The sequence below is a fragment of the Bolinopsis microptera genome, chromosome 2 (assembly GCF_026151205.1).
Source record: "Bolinopsis microptera isolate Bmic1 chromosome 2, MBARI_Bmic_1.0, whole genome shotgun sequence".
Classification (NCBI taxonomy): Eukaryota; Metazoa; Ctenophora; class Tentaculata; order Lobata; family Bolinopsidae; genus Bolinopsis; species Bolinopsis microptera.
The window spans coordinates 3,027,531-3,050,955 of NC_087073.1; the positions used below are offsets into that span (position 1 = coordinate 3,027,531).

The 23,425-nt window shown below is 37.9% G+C and overlaps 6 protein-coding genes across 6 annotated transcripts in view; all 6 read left to right on the forward strand.

The window, feature by feature from the left end:
• The window catches only part of LOC134811614 (diphthine methyl ester synthase-like), a 56,770-nt gene that overhangs the window by 25,630 nt on the left and 7,715 nt on the right, over positions 1-23,425 (forward strand). The gene's annotated exons all lie outside the window — the stretch shown is intronic.
• LOC134826353 (origin recognition complex subunit 5-like) lies at positions 52-3,782 on the forward strand. The gene is made up of 7 exons (XM_063838691.1): positions 52-163; positions 437-661; positions 1,218-1,522; positions 2,057-2,167; positions 2,630-2,770; positions 2,896-3,270; positions 3,442-3,782. Exons 1-7 carry the CDS (start codon positions 52-54, stop codon positions 3,628-3,630), a joined length of 1,458 nt encoding a protein of 485 aa, XP_063694761.1. The 3' UTR covers positions 3,631-3,782.
• Positions 4,339-8,383, forward strand: LOC134811608 (cholesterol 24-hydroxylase-like). The gene is made up of 4 exons (XM_063818582.1): positions 4,339-5,242; positions 5,394-5,548; positions 7,302-7,473; positions 7,625-8,383. Exons 1-4 carry the CDS (start codon positions 4,363-4,365, stop codon positions 7,933-7,935), a joined length of 1,518 nt encoding a protein of 505 aa, XP_063674652.1. The 5' UTR covers positions 4,339-4,362; the 3' UTR covers positions 7,936-8,383.
• Positions 9,021-11,770, forward strand: LOC134826577 (cholesterol 24-hydroxylase-like). The gene is made up of 4 exons (XM_063839001.1): positions 9,021-9,918; positions 10,209-10,363; positions 10,696-10,867; positions 11,089-11,770. The coding sequence occupies exons 1-4, from the start codon at positions 9,030-9,032 to the stop codon at positions 11,397-11,399; spliced, it is 1,527 nt and encodes a 508-aa protein (XP_063695071.1). The 5' UTR covers positions 9,021-9,029; the 3' UTR covers positions 11,400-11,770.
• LOC134811352 (cholesterol 24-hydroxylase-like) lies at positions 11,986-14,617 on the forward strand. The gene is made up of 4 exons (XM_063818143.1): positions 11,986-12,876; positions 13,198-13,352; positions 13,744-13,915; positions 14,125-14,617. Exons 1-4 carry the CDS (start codon positions 11,991-11,993, stop codon positions 14,433-14,435), a joined length of 1,524 nt encoding a protein of 507 aa, XP_063674213.1. The 5' UTR covers positions 11,986-11,990; the 3' UTR covers positions 14,436-14,617.
• On the forward strand, positions 20,047-22,523 carry LOC134826457 (cholesterol 24-hydroxylase-like). The gene is made up of 4 exons (XM_063838839.1): positions 20,047-20,935; positions 21,122-21,276; positions 21,408-21,579; positions 21,684-22,523. The coding sequence occupies exons 1-4, from the start codon at positions 20,059-20,061 to the stop codon at positions 21,992-21,994; spliced, it is 1,515 nt and encodes a 504-aa protein (XP_063694909.1). The 5' UTR covers positions 20,047-20,058; the 3' UTR covers positions 21,995-22,523.

Below are 23,425 nucleotides of genomic sequence, written 5' to 3' on the forward strand. Positions count from 1 at the left end.
TATACTATTTTAACTCCTAGCATTTCATTCAAGCACCTGGTTATTTACAAGATGAGAGTTACAAGAGCCAGACTGAGTACAGCATCCAGTAATTACTGCTCTGCGTCTGACAACGACTCCGACAAAAACTGTGATAGTCCTGGTCAAGTTATGGACTCTAAACGTACGTGCTTTTTACTTATTTATAGTCCAACATTCCAACACTTGATGAATTATAGCTTTCGTTCGTACTAATACTATACACTTATACAATTATATACATTATACATTATACATTATACATTATACATTATATACATTATACATTATACATTATACATTATACATTTGCATTATACATTACACATTACACATTATACATTATTCAATATTCAATATACACTATACAATATACAATATAATACATTATACAAGTGTTGTTTATACTGAACGTTAGTGAACCATTCACTTGATGTACTCAACGTTACAATTTCAGGAAAGAGAACAGAGACAGTCCCAGCCTCGACCCCAGTTATACGACACAGAGACCGGGCTGTTGAGGATATCACCACACTACTGATGTGTCATGTTCCCTTTATCTTCATTACGGGACCAGCTAACAGCGGCAAGTCTTATTGTCTGGACCATATCGTCAAATCAGAGCAGCATAATCTGAATATAGGTACGTGAAACTGTACAACATCTTGGTTAGGTTTTTATTGACTTATACAAACTGGTGGGACGTTTTTCAGATTTGTTTTGACACATGATAGCGAAACAGGAATTTGATTGGTCGCTGCTGTAAGTTTATTGGTTAATCTGTTACTACTACTACTAATAATCTGTCACGTGTAGACCACCTCACCACGCACCAGAACAAACTGATCATGTCACTTGTGGTGCGACTTGACCCAGGTTGAAGTATGTGTTAACATTCCACTAAATGATAATATGAAATACCACATTTAGCCCGCTAATCGCTATTAAGTCATCCCTAAACCTCAAAACCAGCCGTATTCCCCCTTTTTTATCCTGGCAGTAGCATTAACCTGAATGAGATCATCAGAAGGAATGTTAAAGAGAATGCAGCAGCTGGAAAACAGCGTGAAATTTATTGCTGTTGTGATGAGCGAAATATCCTTAATATATGCTAAATATGTCCCGAAAGCAGAAGATAATAATTTGTCGCTAAGATTGAAAATCACCGATACCTAAAACTAAATTCATCCATCTTTCAGTGTTAGTTGACATGAGAGACGTACTGAAAGTTCAGGGTTTCTTCTACTCAGTCCTGTCTAACCTGCCACGTGACACGACAACACCACGTGACACGACAACACCACGTGACACGACAACGTCACGTGACACGACAACACCACGTGACACCCCTATTCCAGACCACACTTCCGACTTTGTCCGACTGCTCTGCTCGAGAGTGTCAGAACCCTGTGTTATTATAGTGAAGCATGCTCAATTGCTTAACGAGCTGAACTCACTGCTGTTCGCAACCGTCACTGTACTTCACCAGCTTTCTCAGGGCAAGGTGAGACACTCCCAAACAACGTAACCAGTATTGCTTGTAATTCAGTTTGGGATTCAGCGTAATAGACTTTTTGTTTATTCTGTAATTTTATAAAATTTTAGCTTCACAGCTGTTTATATTCGTATTTCGTGTGTCACTAAATTATGATTAAGTAGCATGTATCCTTCCGGCTCAGTTTAAATAGTTGACTTTTAAAATACACAATAAACAATAAACATGTATTACAATCTGTAGGTATTATACATAATATGTAGGTATTATACATAATAATATGTTTCATAATATTATGCGCCACATAATTTAACTCCTCTGTTAAGGTGTAAGAATATCCCTCTTATCTCAACCACTCACCACACATTGCAGCAAATATTACGTAATGAAAACTCCTACTGTTTTGTAAATTTGCTGCATCACAACACGTGTACATGCCACGCCGCGCATCACAACACGTGTAGATGCCACACCACACAATACGTACTGAAACTAACACGGTCCTGCGCACTTTTACAGGTGAAACTAATCTCCACTCTACAGGTGAGCGTAGTGATGGTATCTGACACTCCCTGGGAGCTGATCCACCTCAGTACTGGATCTACTCTCTCCCCTCCCGTCATTCTTAACATTCCACCCTATTCCAGACTGCAGGTTAGATACACTTATACTGCATCTCGTACTGTTACTGATATGTAGCTAGCTCATGTTGTATTGCCATATTGGTAGTTCCAGTTCCGCTTCTAAATGGACAGTGGAACTGCAACTGGCGAAACAGTTTGCACTGTGCTTCTCCAGTCCCAGTTCCACAGTATGCACCATGCAATTAGATAACCACTGATTATTTCTTTGAATGGTGATTGTTGCATACAGCGACCGCGGACTAGACGAGAAATTGGCTATTTGAACTTCCATGGTAACTTCCATACAAAACAACATGCGTAACTAAACCGGTCAACAGACATAGCCTTCCCGCTCCAGACTTGAGCACATAATATTAAACCTAATTTAAAGGTACCAAACTCGCTTTGTTTCCACTAAGTAGTGGAAACAAAGCGAGTCAGTGTTGATACCTCGATACTAAGTACCTTTTTAAATGTGACCTCTTTATTTCAGACGGTAGATATCATCGCAATGCACCTGCTAGAAGAGTACTCTGTTCTTTGCTCTGAAATTGATTTCGGGCTGGCGGAGTTAGAAAATTATGTGCGATCTTGTGTGTACGATTCTCTTTCTGTCTACACAAGCTCTCTGAGGGTGAGAACTTTAAATCTTTAAACTTGGATTCATATAATATGTATATGTTGTCTTTCGTAAATTGTATAATTTATTTTCTGTTTCTTGCATGATAATACCCTGCTGAATAGAAATAATCCCCTCAGGAAATGATGACCGCAGCAAGTGCACTTTTACTAAAGTATGTAGCTCCAATCCAACTCCAAGAACTGAAGAAAAGTGACAAGATCAAGCTATTCCACAGAATCCAGCCAGAACTAGTGACCACAATGACACAACTAAGCTGTGTCCCTTCCTTTAAAACCTCTCTAGAACTACCCTACAACCTGAGGATCCTCCTAATCTGCTCCTTCCTGGCTTCTCATAACCCAGCTAGGCTGGACAAGAGGTTCTTCTGTAAGGGCAAGTCCTCACGACGCAAGGTAAAGTCCAGGAAGGGAAGCAAGCTCAGTGATGCTCTTAAGGGCCCCAAGACGTTCCCTCTGGACAGACTACTCGCAATCCACTCCTCGATCACGCAGGTTTGCTCTATTTAACTGTGCGTGATGTGCGGAGATTTTGCACGTGGTGTACGTGGTCACAGCAGCGTTATCTTTCTTCTTATCAGTGCTTACACTACGTCAAACGTAATTTAATCATATTTATTATCTAATCATCTGATGACGTTATTTTTCACGCTTTTATATTTTCAGGATGGTACAATTCCCTGCTCAGATATTCTCATGTCTGTCTCTTCTCTTGTGGCCCTGAACCTGGTGGTCCGTGCTAGTGTGGACCTTCTGGAACAACCCAAGTACAAATGTGTTGCACCCTTGTCTACTATCAGTATTCTTGCTAAGGAGTCTGGGATAGACTTTGAAAGATTTTACTACAATTATTGACTAATTAGTAATTAGCCAATTAGTGACTAATCGTCTGGTGAATTTTAAACGATTTGATATTTCAGATATTTTAATGTAATGCTTATTTATTTATTTGACATTTGGGTTTGTGTTCGATGTTTTGGAAGTTTAAACTTGCCTAAGTTAGGCAGCATATTCTGTTAAAAAGTTTTGATGACCTTTTTTACACATCGAACATTGCAATTGCTTAATATTGATTTTTAGATTGTTTTAATATTTTTGTTATAAAAAATATGTTTTAATATTTTTATCCACATTTTAACAAGTACCTACAGTCCTACAAGCTTTATCTTTATTGAAAATAAATGCCGTTTTTATAATTGAATGTAAAATACAGTCCTCCGTGAGTATTTCAAGTGTGTGATAGAGCTTGAGTAAGAAGCAGCGCTCGCAGGGTAATGAAAGGTATGTTATTAAAGCATGTTCTGACAGGCATGCGAGCAGGGGTATTGATATTATTGATTAGACATTATTTGAACTTTGATTAGACGATGCACTGGAATATCCGAATGTTTTTTATATTTTGATCGCCGAAGGGCCAAAAAATGCGATGTCAGAAAGGTAAGCCCTCTTTATAAAACGCCGGTGCTGTGATAATATAAGTTTAATGTTGAGGAGCAATATACCACTCGTCTAATATGATAAGATTTAATCTTGTTTTAAAATACATCGCTAATCACTGAGCATACATATCCCAGGGTTCATAAAGTCATGTTTATTGCCTTGCACGTTGCAGTCTCCGCTCTGCTGGTCGCTCTTGTGTACTGGCACATCTCAGCTTACAACACCAGAAACCGGTACACCCACATTCCTTCTTTCCCCATTCCAATCTCTTGGAAATGGATTGGTGGACATCTACCCCTGATCGCTAAAAGACGGAGACAGTTAGGAGGTCATCGGATAAAGAATTTTGCTATGATACTGGATTGGATTAGAAAAGATTTAGATGTGAACACTATGGTCCTCTTCGTAGCAAACAGACAGATGATGTACACTATTCACGTTCCTATATCTGCTAAAGTGCTGAGCGACCACAGAACGTTTATGAAACCTGGGGCGAGAGAATCTAAGATAGCTTATGTGAATGGGGAGAGGGTCTTTGGAGACCATGGGATAATAATGGAACCGGGAACTGAGGTTTGGTATCACAAACGGAAAATGATGGACCCTGCTTTTCAGAAAAAATATCTGAAATGCCTTATGGAAGACATGAAAACGATTACAAATAAAATGTGTCATGTTTTGGAACAGAAAACCGACCAGAAAATTATCGATATTTATAGCTTGCTGAACAAAGTTGCCTTAGAAATTATTTGTACCTGTGGGTTCAGTCTCAGAGACGACTTTGTCATGCTTGAAGAATCTGAACTGAACAAAGCCGTGACCGATATGTTGGAAATAATCCCACTTTCGTTGAGGGAATCGCTTACATTTTGGATGCCATGGAAATTCAACCAGGAAAAGAAGAGACTAAAGGAGGCTAACAGTTTGCTGAGAGGAACAGTAAGAAAGATCTTGGAAGCACGCATTGAGACGCACTCAGAAAATCCAGACGCTAGCCCAAATGATATTCTGGGTCATATCATCAGAGGTCGGTAAACTTCTGTGTAGATTTTTAAACATACGTTGAATTGTGACAATATTATAAACAGTGGTAAAATAACCGCAATTCAACTTCCTTGTCGATTGGTTTCATTATCATTTATCATTAACCTTACTCTTCTTGATCCTTTAAATTTCAGCAAACATGTTTTCGGGCAACATATCGATAGAGGATCTACTGGATGACTTCGTAGTGTTCTTAGCGGCTGGAATGGAGACGACTGCTATCACCATGTCATGCTTAATTTGGCACATACTTAAACAACCTGAGATATCCCAGAAGATCGTTGCGGAGGTTGGTTCGAGAAAGAAAATGAATATTAACAAAATATAAATATCTACTTACTTTTACTTTGGGCGATCCTCAATCGAAATCCCATTCACTGTCTGCCTCCACACGTCTCGATCGCACATAACAGTTCGAAGGTCGTCTAACTGGAGCCCAGTGTCACGAGCTACTACATCCAGGAAGGTGAGTGGTCTCCTTCCACGGCCCGATTGGGCAAGTCGCCAGGGGAGGATAGTGGAGATAACTTGGTCAGAAGCTCTCATGCAATGCCCAGCAAATCTGGAACGCCTCGACGCAACCACTGAGGCAATAGATGGAAGGTTGCCATAGATCTGCTTGAGGGTTGGATGCTTCTTCCACGAGATGTTCTTGGCCTTCATTAAAAGACGGGTGTAGCATCCGTTGAGGCGTTTCTCAAGCTGCTTGTTTATGGTCCATGTCTCTGATCCATAGAGCAATACTGGTTCGACACAGGCTCTAAAGAACTTGACTTTCAGTTGTTCGGAAATGCCAGAGGACCAGACTTTTTGCAGTTTAATACAGGCTGACCAGGCCATTCCTTTCCTTGTGTTGAAATCCTTTCTACTGTCCGCAATGAAAGAGCCGAGGTATTTAAAGTCATCAACCTGTTTAATCTGGCGGCCTGAGATAGAATGTAAGTCGACAGTGTCAGGGATATTGATGGTCATGAACTCGGTCTTAGAAGCATTCATAGCAAGACCAACTTGTGCGGCTGCATTTTCAAGGTCTGTCAGCAGAAGTTGGACTTGCTCTATGGTGTCTGAAATTAAGGCCAAATCATCAGCAAAGTCAAGGTCTGTGATTTTGACCGCAGGCACTCTTCGGCTTTTCCTAGGCACGATGGTAAGACCGAATTCGTCACCCATGCAGCTTCTGAGGACATAGTCAAGGACGATGATGAAGAGAAAGGGTGCTAGAGTGTCTCCTTGAAGAACTCCAATAAGTGTCCTAAAAAAGTCAGTAAGGCCGTCGATGGTCTGGACACGAGAGAACGATGAGTCATAAAGAAGCCTGATAGCATCTACAAGTGGAGTAGGGATACCGTAGAGGGAGAGGATGTGGAAAAGGGCATCCCGGTTAATGCTGTCGAACGCTTTCGAAAAATCGACAAACACAATTGCGGCTGAACGATTTCCGATCTTGCATTCCTCGAGTATACGACGTAGGGCAAGGACCTGTGGGAGTGTGGATCTTCCTCTACGGAAACCATTTTGGTTTGGCCGCAAGAGGGGATCAATGAATGGGTAGATCCGGTTGAGGATGAGCTTGTTAAAAACTTTCGCTGCAACCGGTGCCAGTGAAATGCCACGGTAGTTTCCTGGATTAGTAAGATCACCCTTTTTGGGGATAGGAATGATAGAGGCCGTTTTCCAGGCTTGGGGGATCACACCATCCATGAGTGCTTTATTACAGAATCCGAGGAGGTTTTCACGTAGCTGGGGAAGCTTCCAGACTGAGGGAGGGATGCTATCTAGACCGGGTGACTTGGAGGACTTGGCGGACTTCAGAACCGTGTCGAGTTCTGACATGCTGAAGGATGAGCAGCTGATGGGCAGGGTGTCAGAGACTCGCTGGTTGAAGAAGGGGAGGGTGAGGTCCGGCGGAGGCTGTTCTGTGCCTAGAAGGGACATAAATATCTAGTATCTACAGAAAGTTGGAAGTCTTTTAACTTTTGACATGAAGTAGATTTATGCTTTTATGGTAATTAGCTCCGTCAATTTTACAAACAATGTTGCAGATTAACGAAGTCTATGGAGGAAAGGAAGAGCTTGAATTCGAGGACTTAAATAAGCTAATCTACTTGGAACAGTGCCTTAAGGAGTGTTTGAGACTTCACCCACCTATTCAACTATCGTTCCGGAGAAGTCCTAATCGCGATGTTATTGTTGACCATCTTCTTATACCAAGAGGTTAGTGGTTACGTAATTATTTAGAGTCAAATCAATCATTAATTGAATTGTGTTATCATCCAAAACAAATGTATCATATTATAATGTTATGAACAAGAATCGTTCATTATTACTAAGTTATCTAGAAATTATTTAACTTTTTTTCCCTCAGAAACAACAATTGTGATGTCGACGGAGGCTATTCAGCAGCTTGAGACTCACTGGTCGAATCCGGACAAGTTCGATCCAGAGAGGTTCGCGCCTGGTAAGAAGATACAACCATTCACATACTCTCCTTTTAGTGCCGGCCCTAGACAGTGTATCGGCAAACATTTCGCCATTATGGAAGCAAAGGTTGTGTTGGCTGCCTTGTTTCAAAAGTTCCAGCTTTACGATCCGTACCCGGAGGAGACTAAGCTAGAGAAGGTTACTAATATGACCTGTAAACCTAAAGACGGAGTTTTCATCGGAATTCAACAGTGATGTAATGTTTATTTTTGATCGACCCTCTTTTGGTTGGCCATGTTTGGCACAAAAGCAAGTGATGCTAACGTGATCCTTTTTGAATTAATAAGTTTTGATTTTATAAGATTTGATTTAACAAGATTTGAATTAATAAGTTTCGAATTAATTGCTTGTGATCTCTGAAAGAGGAAAGGTCCACAGAAATTATTGTTTGGCCATTTTTGTTTGGCCATTTTTGCTTGGCCAGATTTGTAATTTGGCACAAAAGCAAGTAATACTAACTTGATCCTTTTTGATTTTTAATAAGTTTGATTTCATAAGTTTTAATTTATAATAAGTATTGATTTAATAAGATTGCTAAGAAAGACACAAGGTCCACAGAACTGCATGAATTGATATCTCTTTATTAAATGAAATATTTATTATATCTTCTTATTGTAAATAAATTTGAAAACGTTGACCTTAATTTTCGTGTACTTACTTTGTTTACATTGAATATAACCGTGTTGACCCATTGGTTAAAGAGTTGACTGCGAGGAGAATGGATCAAAAAATGTGAGGGAAAGAAAATAACCGCAGTCAATCAGGTTTTTTTGCAGTAAATTAGGTTTATATCATTGAAATGTAGATAAAATATAACTGGAAATTGTACAGAAAAAGATATTGTAAACGACCAAATTTGAGACAAAAAGCTTGAATCTAATGGGGTTACAGCATTAAGGGGACATACACCAAAACCGTTTTAAATGGTTAGACCCACCAGATGACTTCATATTAGGAGAATATGGGGGAATGTGGACAAAAACAATAAGTTTCCTGCTTCTTGGCTCCCTGCTAACAGCTCCACGAACTGTAATGTAGACATCAACTTATGAAGAAAGTTTCGAATAGAAAAAGCGATTTTTCGAAAGTGCGAATAATTTTATGACATTGTGGCTAAACTTATTGTTTTGGTGTATGTCCTCTTAAGTAATGGTGAACTTATTGGTGGTGAATTGATTTGTAGCCTGCTCTAAATATGTTATCTTATATGAGAACTCTTCCCTTATCATGTATGTATGAACAGTTGAATATTGAACATTCATTTTTAACTGACTAGGTTTTATCTAGGCATGGTATTGACTGTTTATGCAGTGATCGCAGCTTCGTTCATCTATGTCGTCTACGTACACATTTCTACTTATCTAAAGCGAAGATCATACTCTCATATCGCGTCATTTCCCATTCCTTTAACTTGGAAGTGGTATCTGGGCAATTTGTATTTGATGCGGAAGAAGGGTTCAGAAATGGGCTTGGAAGGCCCTTCTTTTAGCTTCTCCAAGGTAACAGAAGCTCTTAGAAAGGAACTTGAAACTGAAAGTTATGTTATCTTCTTTCCTGGTGTTGCCTTGGTATACACAGTTTCAATTCCTGTCGTTTCCAAAGTGTTCAGTGACCACAAAACCTTTTTGAAACAAGATCCTCGTGCTGGGAGGTTGGCCTATGTGAATGGAGAAAGGGTCTTTGGGCATAATGGACTCCTTACAGAAGCCGGAACTGATGTATGGTACTATAAGCGTAAAATGATGGATCCAGCTTTTCAAAAAAAGTTCTTGAAATGCCTAATGGGGGACATGACGAATAGTGCAAATAAATTGTGCCAATATTTGGAGGGAAAGAAAAGCCAAAATGCCATCGACATTTATGGTATCATGAACAGGGTTGCACTAGAAATAGTATGTACTTGTGGGTTTAGCCTGAAGGACGATTTCATCATGCGTGAAACATCCGATCTTAACAAAGCTACGGAAAGTATTTTTGAAGTCTTGACATTGAGTTTTCGTTCAAGAGGTGGCTTTTCATTTAGGCTTCCTTGGAAATTCCGAGAAGAAAAAAGACGACTGAAAGATGCTTGTGCCTTGATGAGGGGGACAATGCGAGCTTTATTAACTAAACGGATGAAGAAAAACTCAGAAGACCCAGAAAGCATTTCCAACGATGTTTTAGATCACATCATCAAAGGTAGGATCTTGTGTGTGATAATCTTGATTATAGCGAATTCTTTGATCTGCTTTTATCATCGATGTCACATAAATTGTGTAGCGAGGAATGAGATATAATTTTATTCTGTGCATTGAATCAGGTATTCAGCGTAGGATTAGTTTTGAATTGTAATGTATAATACATAGATATTAAATATTGTATATAAATACAGGGTGGGCCAAAAGTCAGTACAAAAGGCCAACCCTGTATTACGAAAAATATTTTTATTTTGTATACAGCTACCTTGTCACATTCCTGTCTCTCTTCAGGGAACAATTTTTCCGACAAAATATCAATCGAGGACATTTGCGACGACTTCTTTGTCTTTTTGGTGGCTGGAATGGAGACTACTGCTATAACTATGTCGATCACGATTTGGCTTCTCCTAAAACATCCTGAAATATCAGAAAAAGTCGTTAAAGAGGTGAAAGATTCGATAGCATGTTCAAAAGATTCGAATACTGGTGACCATTACAAACTAAATAGCTCTTTAAAGATATTGTAATTACTAGAAAAATACCGGGTCGTGATAGACGACAGTGTCTGATAGTTATTATTTTTTCAAATTTCCAAGGTGGTGTTTAAAAAATTGAAAAATAAAATGCTACATGTGTCAATGTTTTGTGCCATAATCAATCTGCCCTCGATTGCTTTAACCTGTAAAGTGGTTATGATTTTTATGATTATCATGATGTGGCGAAGTTAGGTTACAATTGCTATCACGAACATGTGTTTAAATTCTAGTACAACTTCCAGGTTAACGAAGTATATGGAGAAAAAGACGAGTTGGATTACGAAGACTTGAATAGACTTGTTTTCCTAGAACAGTGTATTAAGGAGTGCCTCAGAATGCACCCTCCTGCTGAACTATCTAGCAGAGTCAGCCCCAAACACGACGTTACAATTAATGGTCTTCTCATCCCTGGGAGTAAGTTTTCTTTAAATCACAACTAACAGCATCTTATAAGTATTTAAGTTGTTTTACTAAGATACTGTGTACCCAGGAGAAGTTGAGATGAATCAGGACTTTCAAATCATCAAAATATGTAACTTATTACCTACTTAGTGCACGTATTATATCTATAATAGAGTATAGATCTTGTGGTCGTATTATGTCTGTTATTTTTTTAGATCATTAAATCATTTCAGAGAGTATTATAATGCTACCAACAGAAGCAATACAGAGTCTTGAAGCACATTGGCCGGACCCACACATATTCGATCCAGACAGATTTGCACCTGGCAAGAAAATTGAGCCCTTCACTTACTTTCCATTCACTGCCGGTCCAAGACAGTGTATAGGGAAGCATTTTGCTATCATGGAAGCGAAGGTTGTGTTAGCCAAGTTTTACCGCACTTTCAACTACTATGACCCTTACCCGGAGAAAACGACACTGGAAAAAAAGACTGCTCTAACCGCTAAACCGAAGAACGGAGTCTTCATTGGAATCGAACACTAAATGTTTTTACCGTACCCTGGCCCTGATTAAACCATGTTAAATCAAGTTAGATTTTTATGAACAAGCTCTATTCTCCACTATTAATTGATTTTTGATGTTCTTAAAGTTTTCATTAGGAAACAATTTGGCCAGTATCTCAGAATTTTTTCGAATGCTGTATTAATTAAATATGAGCATGTAATGTTTTACAGTAAACTTTATTCATTCTCATTTGTTTTCAGATAATTTATTTTTATTTTGAATTTATTTTAACGATTATTGCTTTCTATGAAAAATTGCCTTATATAAACTAATTTTTGTATTTCTACACAGTTCTGTTCGAAATTTCAGGAGCTGCTTCTTGACTTCTTGCTGACATCGTCACGAACTTCAGACATCACCTTGTCCTTATGAAAAAATAAGCTTCAAAAAGAAAAAGCGATTTTTTCGAAAGTGCGAATAAGTAATGGTGAACTTATTGGTGGTGAATTGATTTGTTGCCTGTTAGCTCTAAAGATATTATCTTATATTAGAACTCTTCCCTTATCATGTATGTATGAACAGTTATTAATATTGAATATTAATTTTTAACTGACTAGGTTTTATCTAGGCATGGTATTGACTGTTTATGCCTTAATCGCAGCTTCGTTCATCTATGTCGTCTACGTACACATTTCTACTTATCTAAAGCGAAGATCATACTCTCATATCCCGTCATTTCCCATTCCTTTAACTTGGAGGTGGTACCTGGGCAATTTGTATTTGATACGGAAAAAGGGTTCAGAAATGGGCTTGGAAGGCTCTTCTTTTAGCATGTCCAAGGTAGCAGAAGCTCTTAGAAAGGAACTTGAAACTGAAAGTTATGTTATCTTCTTTCCTGGTATTGCCTTGGTATACACAGTTTCAATTCCTGTCGTCTCCAAAGTGTTCAGTGACCACAAAACCTTTTTGAAGGAGGATCCTCGTGCTGGAAATTTGGCCTATGTGAATGGAGAAAGGGTCTTTGGACATAATGGAATCCTCACAGAAGCTGGAACTGATGTATGGTACTATAAGCGTAAAATGATGGATCCAGCTTTTCAGAAAAAGTTCTTGAAATGCCTAATGGGGGATATGACGAATAGTGCGAATAAATTGTGCCAATATTTGGAGGGAAAGAAAAGCCAAAATGCCATTGACATTTTTGGTATCATGAACAGGGTTGCACTAGAAGTAGTTTGTACTTGTGGGTTTAGCTTGAAGGACGATTTCATCATGCGTGAAACATCCGATCTTAACAAAGCTACGGAAACTATTTTTGAAGCCTTGACATTGAATTTCCGTACAAGAGGCTTTTCGTTTAGGCTTCCTTGGACATTCCGAGAAGAAAAAAGACGGTTAAAAGATGCTTGTGCCTTGATTAGGGGGACAATGCGAGCTTTATTAGCTGAACGGATTAAGAAAAACTCAGAAGACCCAGAAAGCATTTCCAACGATGTTTTAGATCACATCATCAAAGGTAGGATCTTGTGTTTGAGAATCTTGATAAAAACGAATCCTTTCATCTGCTTTTATCATCAATGTAGCATAAATTGTTAGTACTTTTGGTAGCGAGGGATGGATGAGATCCATGCTGTGCATTGAATCAGATGAATTCAGCATAGGATTAGTTTTAAATTTAGTATAATATAATAATTAATTGTTAATACTATATATTACGACCACACCATTCAAGTTGTGTAGGATAAGATTAAATTATTATACAGCAAAAAAATATATTTTTTATTCAGCTACCTGGTCACATTACTTTAGCTACATTTCACATTCCTGTCTTCTTCAGGTAACAAGTTTTCCGACAAAATATCAATCGAGGACATTTGCGACGACTTCTTTGCCTTTTTGGTGGCTGGAATGGAGACTACTGCTATAACTATGTCGATCACGATTTGGCTTCTCCTAAAACATCCTGAAATTTCCCAGAAAGTTGTTGAAGAGGTGAAAGATTCGATAGCATGTCCAAAAGATTTGAATACTGGTGACCAGTACAAAATAAATAGCTTTTTAAAATATTGCTTCGTCAGTTTAGAATTAACTTTGAAAGAAATTTATATACACAACAAAAGTCATCAATGCCTACTAGTCGGCTACTGAAATTTGTGTCCTCTGTTTTATTGGATGATCAAACCAACAATATAGATTTTATACCGTACGATTAATAATGATCATTGTGTCCAAGGTACACTCTACAAGGAGTGGAGGGAGCGGTACGGAACTCTAATTTTATATTGAACCTATTTCCGATCCAGGGTTTCTGGCTTCTGTACTAATATGGACCCATTCAGAGATCTTTTATATCATCAAATAATAATTCCTGTACAACTTCCAGGTTAACGAAGTATATGGAGAAAAAGACGAGTTGGATTACGAAGACTTGAATAGACTTGTTTTCCTAGAACAGTGCATTAAGGAGTGCCTCAGAATGCACCCTCCTGCTCAACTATCTAGCAGAGTCAGCCCCAAACACGATGTTACAATTAATGGTCTTCTCATCCCTGGGAGTAAGTTTTCTTTAAATCACAACTAACAGCATCTTATAAGTATTTAAGTTGTTTTACAAAGATACTGTGTACCCAGGAGAAGTTGAGATGAATCAGGACTTTCAAATCATCAAAATATGTAACTTATTATCTACTTAGTGCACGTATTATATCTATAGATCGTGTGGTCGTATTATGTCTGTTATTTGTTTATCATTAAATCATTTCAGAGAGTATTATAATGCTACCAACAGAAGCAATACAGAGTCTTGAAGCACATTGGCCGGACCCACACATATTCGATCCAGACAGATTTGCACCTGGCAAGAAAATTGAGCCCTTCACTTACTTTCCATTCACTGCCGGTCCAAGACAGTGTATAGGGAAACATTTTGCTATCATGGAAGCGAAGGTTGTGTTAGCCAAGTTTTACCGCACTTTCAACTACTATGACCCTTACCCGGAGGAAAAGATACTAGAAAAGAAGAGTACACTTACCGCTAAACCAAAGAACGGGGTTTTCATTGGAATCGAACACTAAATGTTTTTACCGTGCCTGGTTAAACCGTGTAAAATCAAGTTAGATTTTTATTTTTAGTAACAATATCTCAGAAATGCTGTATTAATGGGTTATAAGTATGTAATTTTTAAACTTTATTCATTCTCATTCGTTTTATACAATTTATAACAAGTTATGTTATACTAACACTTAATAACTAATATTAAAAACTGTTTGTTTTTATTTCGAATATTTAAATCACTCCATTTAAATCAAACGTGACTTTTGCAAAGTTATTTTTATTTTGAATTTATCTTAAGGGGTCTTCATCAAAATTATCTCGAGATCAACTTTATAGTTGTTTCTGATAGAGGGGAGTGATATCTATCAGCTGCTTTTCTTCCCATGGAAAAACATTGTTCCTAGCAGAAATTATCCTTGGTCAAAGGTCAGCGCTTGTGTGTAATTGTATTGCGCGAGCGATTTTCAATTGCACGTTCTGAAGATCTATCTTCTCCTACATTTTTTGAGCAATCACCCTCAAACCTTCAGGATATGTTCTTAAGATCAGTTAAAAGAGAACTCTAGAGCTAGAATTTTAAGAGAGGCTTTTAAAGATTTTAAATTTGAAAATGTTGGACCTCTAAAAATCGACAAAGATCGATAGATTTTTAGACTCGATTTTCAGAACGTGCGATTGAAAATTCGGGCAATAAAATTACACAAAAGCGCTGACCTTTGACCGGCGATAATTTCGGCTAGGAACAATATTTTTCCATGGGACCAAAAGCAGCTGATAGATATTACTCCCCTCTATCAGAAATAACTATAAAGTCGATTTCGAGATAATTTTGATAAAGACCCCCCCTAATGATTAGGTATTGCTTTTGATTAGGTAGTGCGATTATTTTTTTCAGACAATGATTGCATTTTATAAAATCGTTTCTAGAATATCTCTGTTTATGTGTTTATGAGATAAAACCTTATCACCCCCCGCGCGTGAGGGCACGTTTTTGCTAGTAATTTGCGACATTACTTTATGGATATCGAATCTCGCGACTTCAACGAAGTGCTGGGGACAAGTTTTCAATAATTCATAAACTTTTCAGTTCCTATCGTTTTAAGCATCGTTAGGGCTTTCCCAGAAACTAACTCTCATCATCCTAGGATAATCATGTGTCGCACAGCACTTGTTTCAGTAGAGAGTGTACTCACCTTTACGAGAGAATGACGTGTACGTTTCGGTCACCTGCGGAAAAAGGAAGTGAGATATCGAAAATCTGAGATAAACCCGATCGATAAAATCCTTTCAGGTAGGTGCTAGTCAAGATTTCATCTCTTTAGACATTAAGATGGCTTCAAACACCTCACAAAAAGTTTTCAAAAGTAAATTTGACTCGCGACCTACAAATACCACCATAAAACTTGCCCTCATATATTTTTGAGGGCAAGTTTTTGAGCCCGCCGCGTGACTTTGTCTCAGCAACAGCAAGACATAGTTACAATCTCGCAACTATGAACAGACAAGGAAAATATTGTATTAATATCTGTCAAAGGAATTTAATGTATTTTAACAACTTGTTCTAATAATGCTAATAACTAATCGATGAACCTCATAAATGGTCGGCCCGGTGTGAGTGTATAGTATGGATTGTGCTCTGAAATGGGGCGCTGTTATTGGTTAATACAGCGGCCAATCAGGATCGAGCTGGTTTGTGGCTGCAGTCCAAATTTAGGATCATATCTGATTAGGTACCTAATTAGTGATTATGCACTTTAAAGTAAGATTAACTCGGTATTCACAATCCACATTAAATCGCTACATTTTGCAAATCAGCTGATATTTGTAACTTTAAAAAATAGTTGTAACTTATATATTTATACAGGTCCCCGGTTTAACAAGCATTCAGGATAGAAGAACCAGCAGCGGTTAATGACACTAAAACAGAGGTGGAGAACAGTAAGAACAGCAGAAAGAGTGGAGTGAGATAAATATCTTCTCTTTTTCTGCACTGGTTACTGATGCTCAACAGTTATTCAAGAAAATTCTGGCCTGGGTTATGTTTTAAAATTAGATATAGCCAGGCCCATGTCAGTTTTGTTTATGTTCTATTTATCATGAAAAATGATTGTGCTCGGAGTGATCTGGGCAAAAAATTAATTTGAACTCCACGGGGAATCGAACGTGCGACCGCCCTGCCCCTGCGAGGCACTCGACGCTCTAGCGGTCACGCCACACGGGATATACGCTCATTAAAATTGTGATGTCTATATAGTGCTTATTTGGCAGAAATTAGTACCGCATACAATCCTCAATTTTGAGTTTGTTATGATTGTAATTGGGAAGTGGGAACATTAAACAACTCTTCTGCATTTAATTGGAACTGTCTGTACAGTGTACACGATAAAATACATTGGGTAATTACAAAGATTGTGTACAGTGCATTCGGGGGCTTTGCTTTTGACTGATTTATTTTCCGGACAGTTCTTGGAAGTTCAATTAAAACCAGTGCAGTAGAAGAGTAAACTTGCATGAGAGTTAAAATGGTACTATTATAATTTGTGTTGTCAGGTAAGATTTCAGTTTTCACTTTGATACATTGGTATGTGATTTATATGCTGATTACAGATTACCGATAAAGATTGTTACATGTACAATTCAGAAAAATGTGTACATCATATGAGAGTCTAACTGTCTTCTCATTTCACCTCTTAACTGACAAGTGACATGTCAGAAACATGAGTCGTCTTATAATGATACAAACACTATATAATAATATGATTTTCACGTTAAGTAGTCAGCTTGACCTTGATTGGTTGCAGACAATTGTTAATGTGGATTGTGAATACCGAGTTAATCTTACTTTTAAGTGCATAATCACTAATTAGGTACCTAATCAGATATGATCCTAAATTTGGACTGCAGCCACAAACCAGCTCGATCCTGATTGGCCGCTGTATTAACCGATAACAGCGCCCCATTTCAGAGCACAATCCATACTATACACTCACACCGGGCCGACCATTTATGAGGTTCATCGATTAGTTATTAGCATTATTAGAACAAGTTGTTAAAATACATTAAATTCCTTTGACAGATATTAATACAATATTTTCCTTGTCTGTTCATAGTTGCGAGATTGTAACTATGTCTTGCTGTTGCTGAGACAAAGTCACGCGGCGCGCTCAAAAACTTGCCCTCAAAAATATATGAGGGCAAGTTTTATGGTGGTATTTGTAGGTCGCGAGTCAAATTTACTTTTGAAAACTTTTTGTGAGGTGTTTGAAGCCATCTTAATGTCTAAAGAGATGAAATCTTGACTAGCACCTACCTGAAAGGATTTTATCGATCGGGTTTATCTCAGATTTTCGATATCTCACTTCCTTTTTCCGCAGGTGACCGAAACGTACACGTCATTCTCTCGTAAAGGCGAGTACACTCTCTACTGAAACAAGTGCTGTGCGACACATGATTATCCTAGGATGATGAGAGTTAGTTTCTGGGAAAGCCCTAACGATGCTTAAAACGATAGGAACTGAAAAGTTTATGAATTATTGAAAACTTGTCCCCAGCACTTCGTTGAAGTCGCGAGATTCGATATCCATAAAGTAATGTCGCAAATTACTAGCAAAAACGTGCCCTCACGCGCGGGGGGTGCTTATGTAATGAATAAGTATTGTATTTTTTATCATCTGAACGAATTTGTTAATTCTGAAATAGTGTGAAATGTATTACTATCTTTAGTAGATACAATAGATTTATTAATGATGTCGTATTATTTGTTTGTTTGACCGATTCAATGTTTACTTTCACTCGAAATAATTACAGCCTGAGCCATTTTCGCAATCTTTTTTCGCTTTTTTAAATGGGTCGATCATATTATAGAGATATAATTTGATATCAAATTATACTTAGCCATTTTCACGGGTTAAAGGTACTATGTATGATCTTTGATTAAGGTCCCACATCCAGAAAGTTTCAAATTTCCTTGTGCAGTTACATACTTTGGTTACTTTGGTGTGCTTCATAGAATCCTCTATCGGGTCATCAGAGTTGTTGACCACCCGGACAGCGAGATCGCTGCCTTTATTCTACTCCAGTCCAGTAACGAATTTCCATTCCGACAGCTGTATCCTGCCACTAGAGGCTCATCCGGGAATGATTTCACAAACGTTGTAAGTATTTCTTTAAAGTGCAGGGGATTTTCGATAGTATGCATGTTTGGTGGGATTAAGTTCCACAATCGAGGTCCAATTACTGCAAATGAATTGTCATAGAGCGTTTGGTTGCGCTGACTGCTAGATTTATTCAGTGGGAATAACTGCCTTTTGGCCATGTCGGAGTGTTGCAGAGAACTGGATGTTGACATCATTTGAGCACTTGCCGTGCAGCACTTTCCATATGTGGATGATGGTATATCGTTCTCTCCTCCGTTGCAACGACATCAAATTTAAGGCCTTGAGTCTCTGCCAGTAGTTTAGATGCTGTAGGCCATCTATTCTCGTCGTGAACGTGCGCTGAACCCCTTCCAGTTGTTGGACGTCCGTATTCTTGGAAATATTTCATAAGGGGCAACAGTACTCGAGGTGGCTTCTGATGAGAGATTTGTAAAGGGTCAGCATGGTGACTTTGTTCCTCGTTTTAAACGCACTCAGAACCCAAGCAGCAACTTTACGAGCACGTTCGGCTATAAGGGTAACGTGGGGACTCCAGGATACTGTAAGTCAGCTGAAACCATCACCCCTAAATCTTTAACCACTTTAGGAGGGTATAACATGTTGCCGTCCGAGACTTGGTATACTTGGGTTAGGATGGCAAATGGGTGGTCTAGCAAGATGTTTTGAGGACAATGTTTGAGGACAAGCAGCTCAAATTTATCATCGTGAAGTGCCATGTTGTTGCATTTTGCCCACTTATCGACACAGTTGAGATCATGCTGTAATATCTGAGCATCTGTTAGACTATAGATGGTGCCGTACAATTCGGGTATCATAGACTGCAAAGAACCTGATGATTGATCATCAGGTTTCCAACTTAAAGATTTTGTTATGCCCTAACTCATAACTGCCAACATTTCCACTAACTGTAGTTATTTTGTGATCCAGTAGAATTTACAAAGTCTCTCAGAACTTCATTACTTTAGAATTATCTTTATATTAGAAAACTCTGCACCCATCGTCAGAAGGTGAGATGTTAAACTTCCTCTGAAAATAGGTTTTTCGAATTCCACGACTCAGAGTGAGAGCATCTTTATGTTACCCGGAATTTTATAGATAATGTTGGGAATCCGTGTCTATTGATACTAATTTGAATTAGATTTCATTTTCTGAGAAAGCTGTTCACTTAAAGACTTAAGTATTCACATGACTCCTATAGCATAAGTATTAAGTATGTGACTTGTGTAGGTGATGTTAAACTGTGGTCACGTGAATGCATTCCTGTAACGTCACTGGCAAACTTTTAAACTTTCATACAAACCATAGTAACCATTTGCATTGTTGATATCATTTATGATCTCCAACATGCCATTGGCGTCCAATGCAACAGTGGTTCAACAAGGTTCATTTCGTATTACGTAAGTGGAGCACTTATTTCTTTATTTGACGATTCTCCTAATATTGTAATAAGGCATTTTGTTACTAACCACCTTTATCTAGATGAAACATGCTGTTCACTATCTATATCGGAGTCACACTGTTGGTTTGTTTCCTGATTTATCTTCATGTGAAAACTTACCTTGAAAGAAAACGTTTCTATCACATTCCTAGTATCCCCATCCCAATATCCTGGAAATGGTACTTCGGACACACTACTGCAATACAAAAAAAGAGGTTGGAGCTTGGAGGGAAGGGTTTTGATTTCGCAGTTCTGTTCGAAGCTCTCCGGAAAGAACTTGGGGTTGACACGTATGTTTTGTATATTTTTGGGGGAAGTATAATTTACACACTTCGCGTTCCAGTAATTGCTAAGGTGCTTAGTGATCATAGAACCTTTATGAAAAGAAAGCCCGAGGAAACGGGATTGTGTTATGTTGCTGGCGTCAGAGTTTTTGGTCCAAACGGAATCCTAACTGATCCCGGAACCGAGAAATGGTATCATAAACGGAAAATGATGGATCCGGCATTCCAAAAGAAGTTCCTCCGAATTTTGATGGGTGATATAACGAAAAGTGCTGAGAAAATGTGTCAGTATTTGGAAGATAACAAGGACCAGAAGACCATAGATATTTACAGCCTCATGAATAGAGTTGCATTAGAAGTTGTTTGTTCCTGTGGATTTGACCTGAAAGATGATTTTATTATGGCCGAAGATTCAAAACTGAATAAAGCTGTCGCTGATGTGTTTGATATTTTGGCACTTTCAATTCTGGAATTCTTTACCTTTCCGTTGCCATGGAAGTTTAGGTCCGAGAAAAAGAGGTTGAAGGAGTCCAATGGTTTGTTAAGAGGTATGATGAAGGAACATCTTTCAGTCAGATTAGAGAAGATCACCAAAGACCCTGACGGCATCTCCAATGACATCTTAGACCATATTATCCGAGGTTTGATATAATATAATATGTTCACCTATCAACATTAAAACTGGTATGTATCTTTTTCTTGTTTGTGATATCAAGTTGATGATAAACATAATATAATAATATAGGTTAAAGCATGCCACGTTTTATTTGTTTTTCATGGAAAAACTATGAGTGGTTCCATTTAATTAAAAGGAGATTTTTATCCAGGGAACATGACTGGAGAGGAAGTTTCAATGGATGACATCATTGATGATTTCTTTGTGTTCATGGTAGCCGGTATGGAAACTACTGCTATAACAATGTCTACCCTCATCTGGTTGCTTCTTAAACACCCCGAGATATCTCAGAAAGTGGTTGCCGAGGTACTTATTAGTTTCACCTACCTGGTAATGAACATTTCAAACTATTCATGATTAACTATCGTCACATATTGTTGTAAATGTTGATTGTATCTGCAAGGCTGATTCAATAATTTGCTGGCTTTTCTATTCAGGTCACGGAAGTATACGGAAGCAAAGAAACTTTAGATTATGATGACTTGAATAAGTTGGTGTACCTTGAACAATGTATTAAAGAGTGTCTGAGAATGCACCCTCCAGCCCAGATGACTTCCCGGGTGTGTTCTACAAGTGATGAAACAGTGGCGGGTCTCCTTATTCCAAAAGGTGTTCACCCTTTCTACTTTATTTTCTTTATTAATCTCCAAACAACATAAGATACCACAATATGGCTAAGATGACGAATTAATTTATATTTGTCTTTTTTTCAGGAGCTATAGTGATGTTACCCACAGAAGCTGTTCAACATTTAGAGGAATTCTGGTCAGATCCTTACACGTTTGATCCGGACAGATTCGCTCCTGGCAAGAAAATAGAGCCCTTCACTTACTTTCCGTTTACGGCTGGACCCCGAATATGTATTGGTAAACATTTCGCCATTATGGAGGCAAAAGTTGTTCTGGCTAAGTTGTACCACACTTTTCAGTTTTATGATCCATATCCTGAGGAAATGAAACTTGAGAAGATCACTACCTTGACTGCTAAACCAAGAAATGGGGTTTTTGTTGGGATAGCTAACTAGATCTCATGGGGAGTGCATTGTTTTTCCCCTACGACTGAGTTTAAGCTAATTTTATGGTATTTAGTTAAAACTTAAACTTAGGTACATTCATTGCACCATACATGATAGGAAAATATATAATGATTATTTTTACAATATCTGTCTATTTTAGCGTTTAGTTTTATCATATTTTTATTCAGAAAGTTATGTTTCATTCTTTTATTGACGTTTATCAGATAAATTTCAGACTTTTATCTAAATTATCTCCGTATTCGTATCTTCTTTAAAGTAAGAAAGAACAGTTTTAGTTGTTTAAATTTTATACGAACTTTAGAGTGTATTAATTGTTTTTTAAAAGTTAGAATTATTGTCATAGTATTTCAAATAAAATATGAAATAACCAGCAAAATAAGTTGTATAACCTTATAACGATATCATGTATAGATCAATTACTCAATTACAATCATCAGATTAGTGAGCTGGGTTATCTTCTCAAAATTGCTCATGAAACCTTATTACGCAATTAATTACATTATATAATATAATCTATCTATATTATATTTTAAACTTGACGAAATTTCCCCGGCAACGGGGACATAGAAGAAAAAACACCGAAAATCGACCTCAAAATGACCCTCTGGTGATGCCAAACCCAGCTCGCAAATGGAGTTGAAACCTCGCCATTTTTAGCAGGGTTGTAGAAAAAGGATAGGAATAGGCTATAGCATTCTTAGAATTTTGATTTAGGCTTTAGATTTTTTATAATTAACGTCGGAAGTGAGGTTAAATAATCGTTAGAATAATGGCGTTATTTAAGCAAAGGTTTACTGCGCTGTTGCGTAGCAACGATAAAAATGCACGTGCGCGAGCAACGTGCATTTGTTATGCTGTATGCTACGTCATAATTTCAAAACTAGCTCACATTTACGCTCACGCTATGACTTCTTATAACTTTGTTTGTGATTGCAATATTTTGATGCAGTAAAAAGTATCGATACTTTTTTTTTCGATACTAAATTCGCTAGAGCTACACACAATGCTGACATTACGCCGCGCACACACAATCAACAAAAATATTGATTGGTGGAAGGAAGATGTATCAGACCGACGATTCTGTAGTAGTCCACTCAAATACTATTGGTAGACTCTACTCGATGTCACCAAAAATTGGTGATCTTTACTACCTCAGACTGTTGTTGGTTCATCAGCCAGGCCCAACGTGTTGAGTCATTTGATAGATTATGTCATTTTACCAATTTCATTCAGCACAAATTTCCTTTTTTATTTATCACAATTCTTTCATACGTAAAAACTTCAATTTGAACAGATCTATCAAATGAGACGGTGAGGGACCTGACATTTACCGAAATGATTCAAATGTGTAATTCATATATTTTCAGTGAAGCAGGGTTCGGGAACTAAAGCATATTTGTTGGATTGTTTGACCATTGA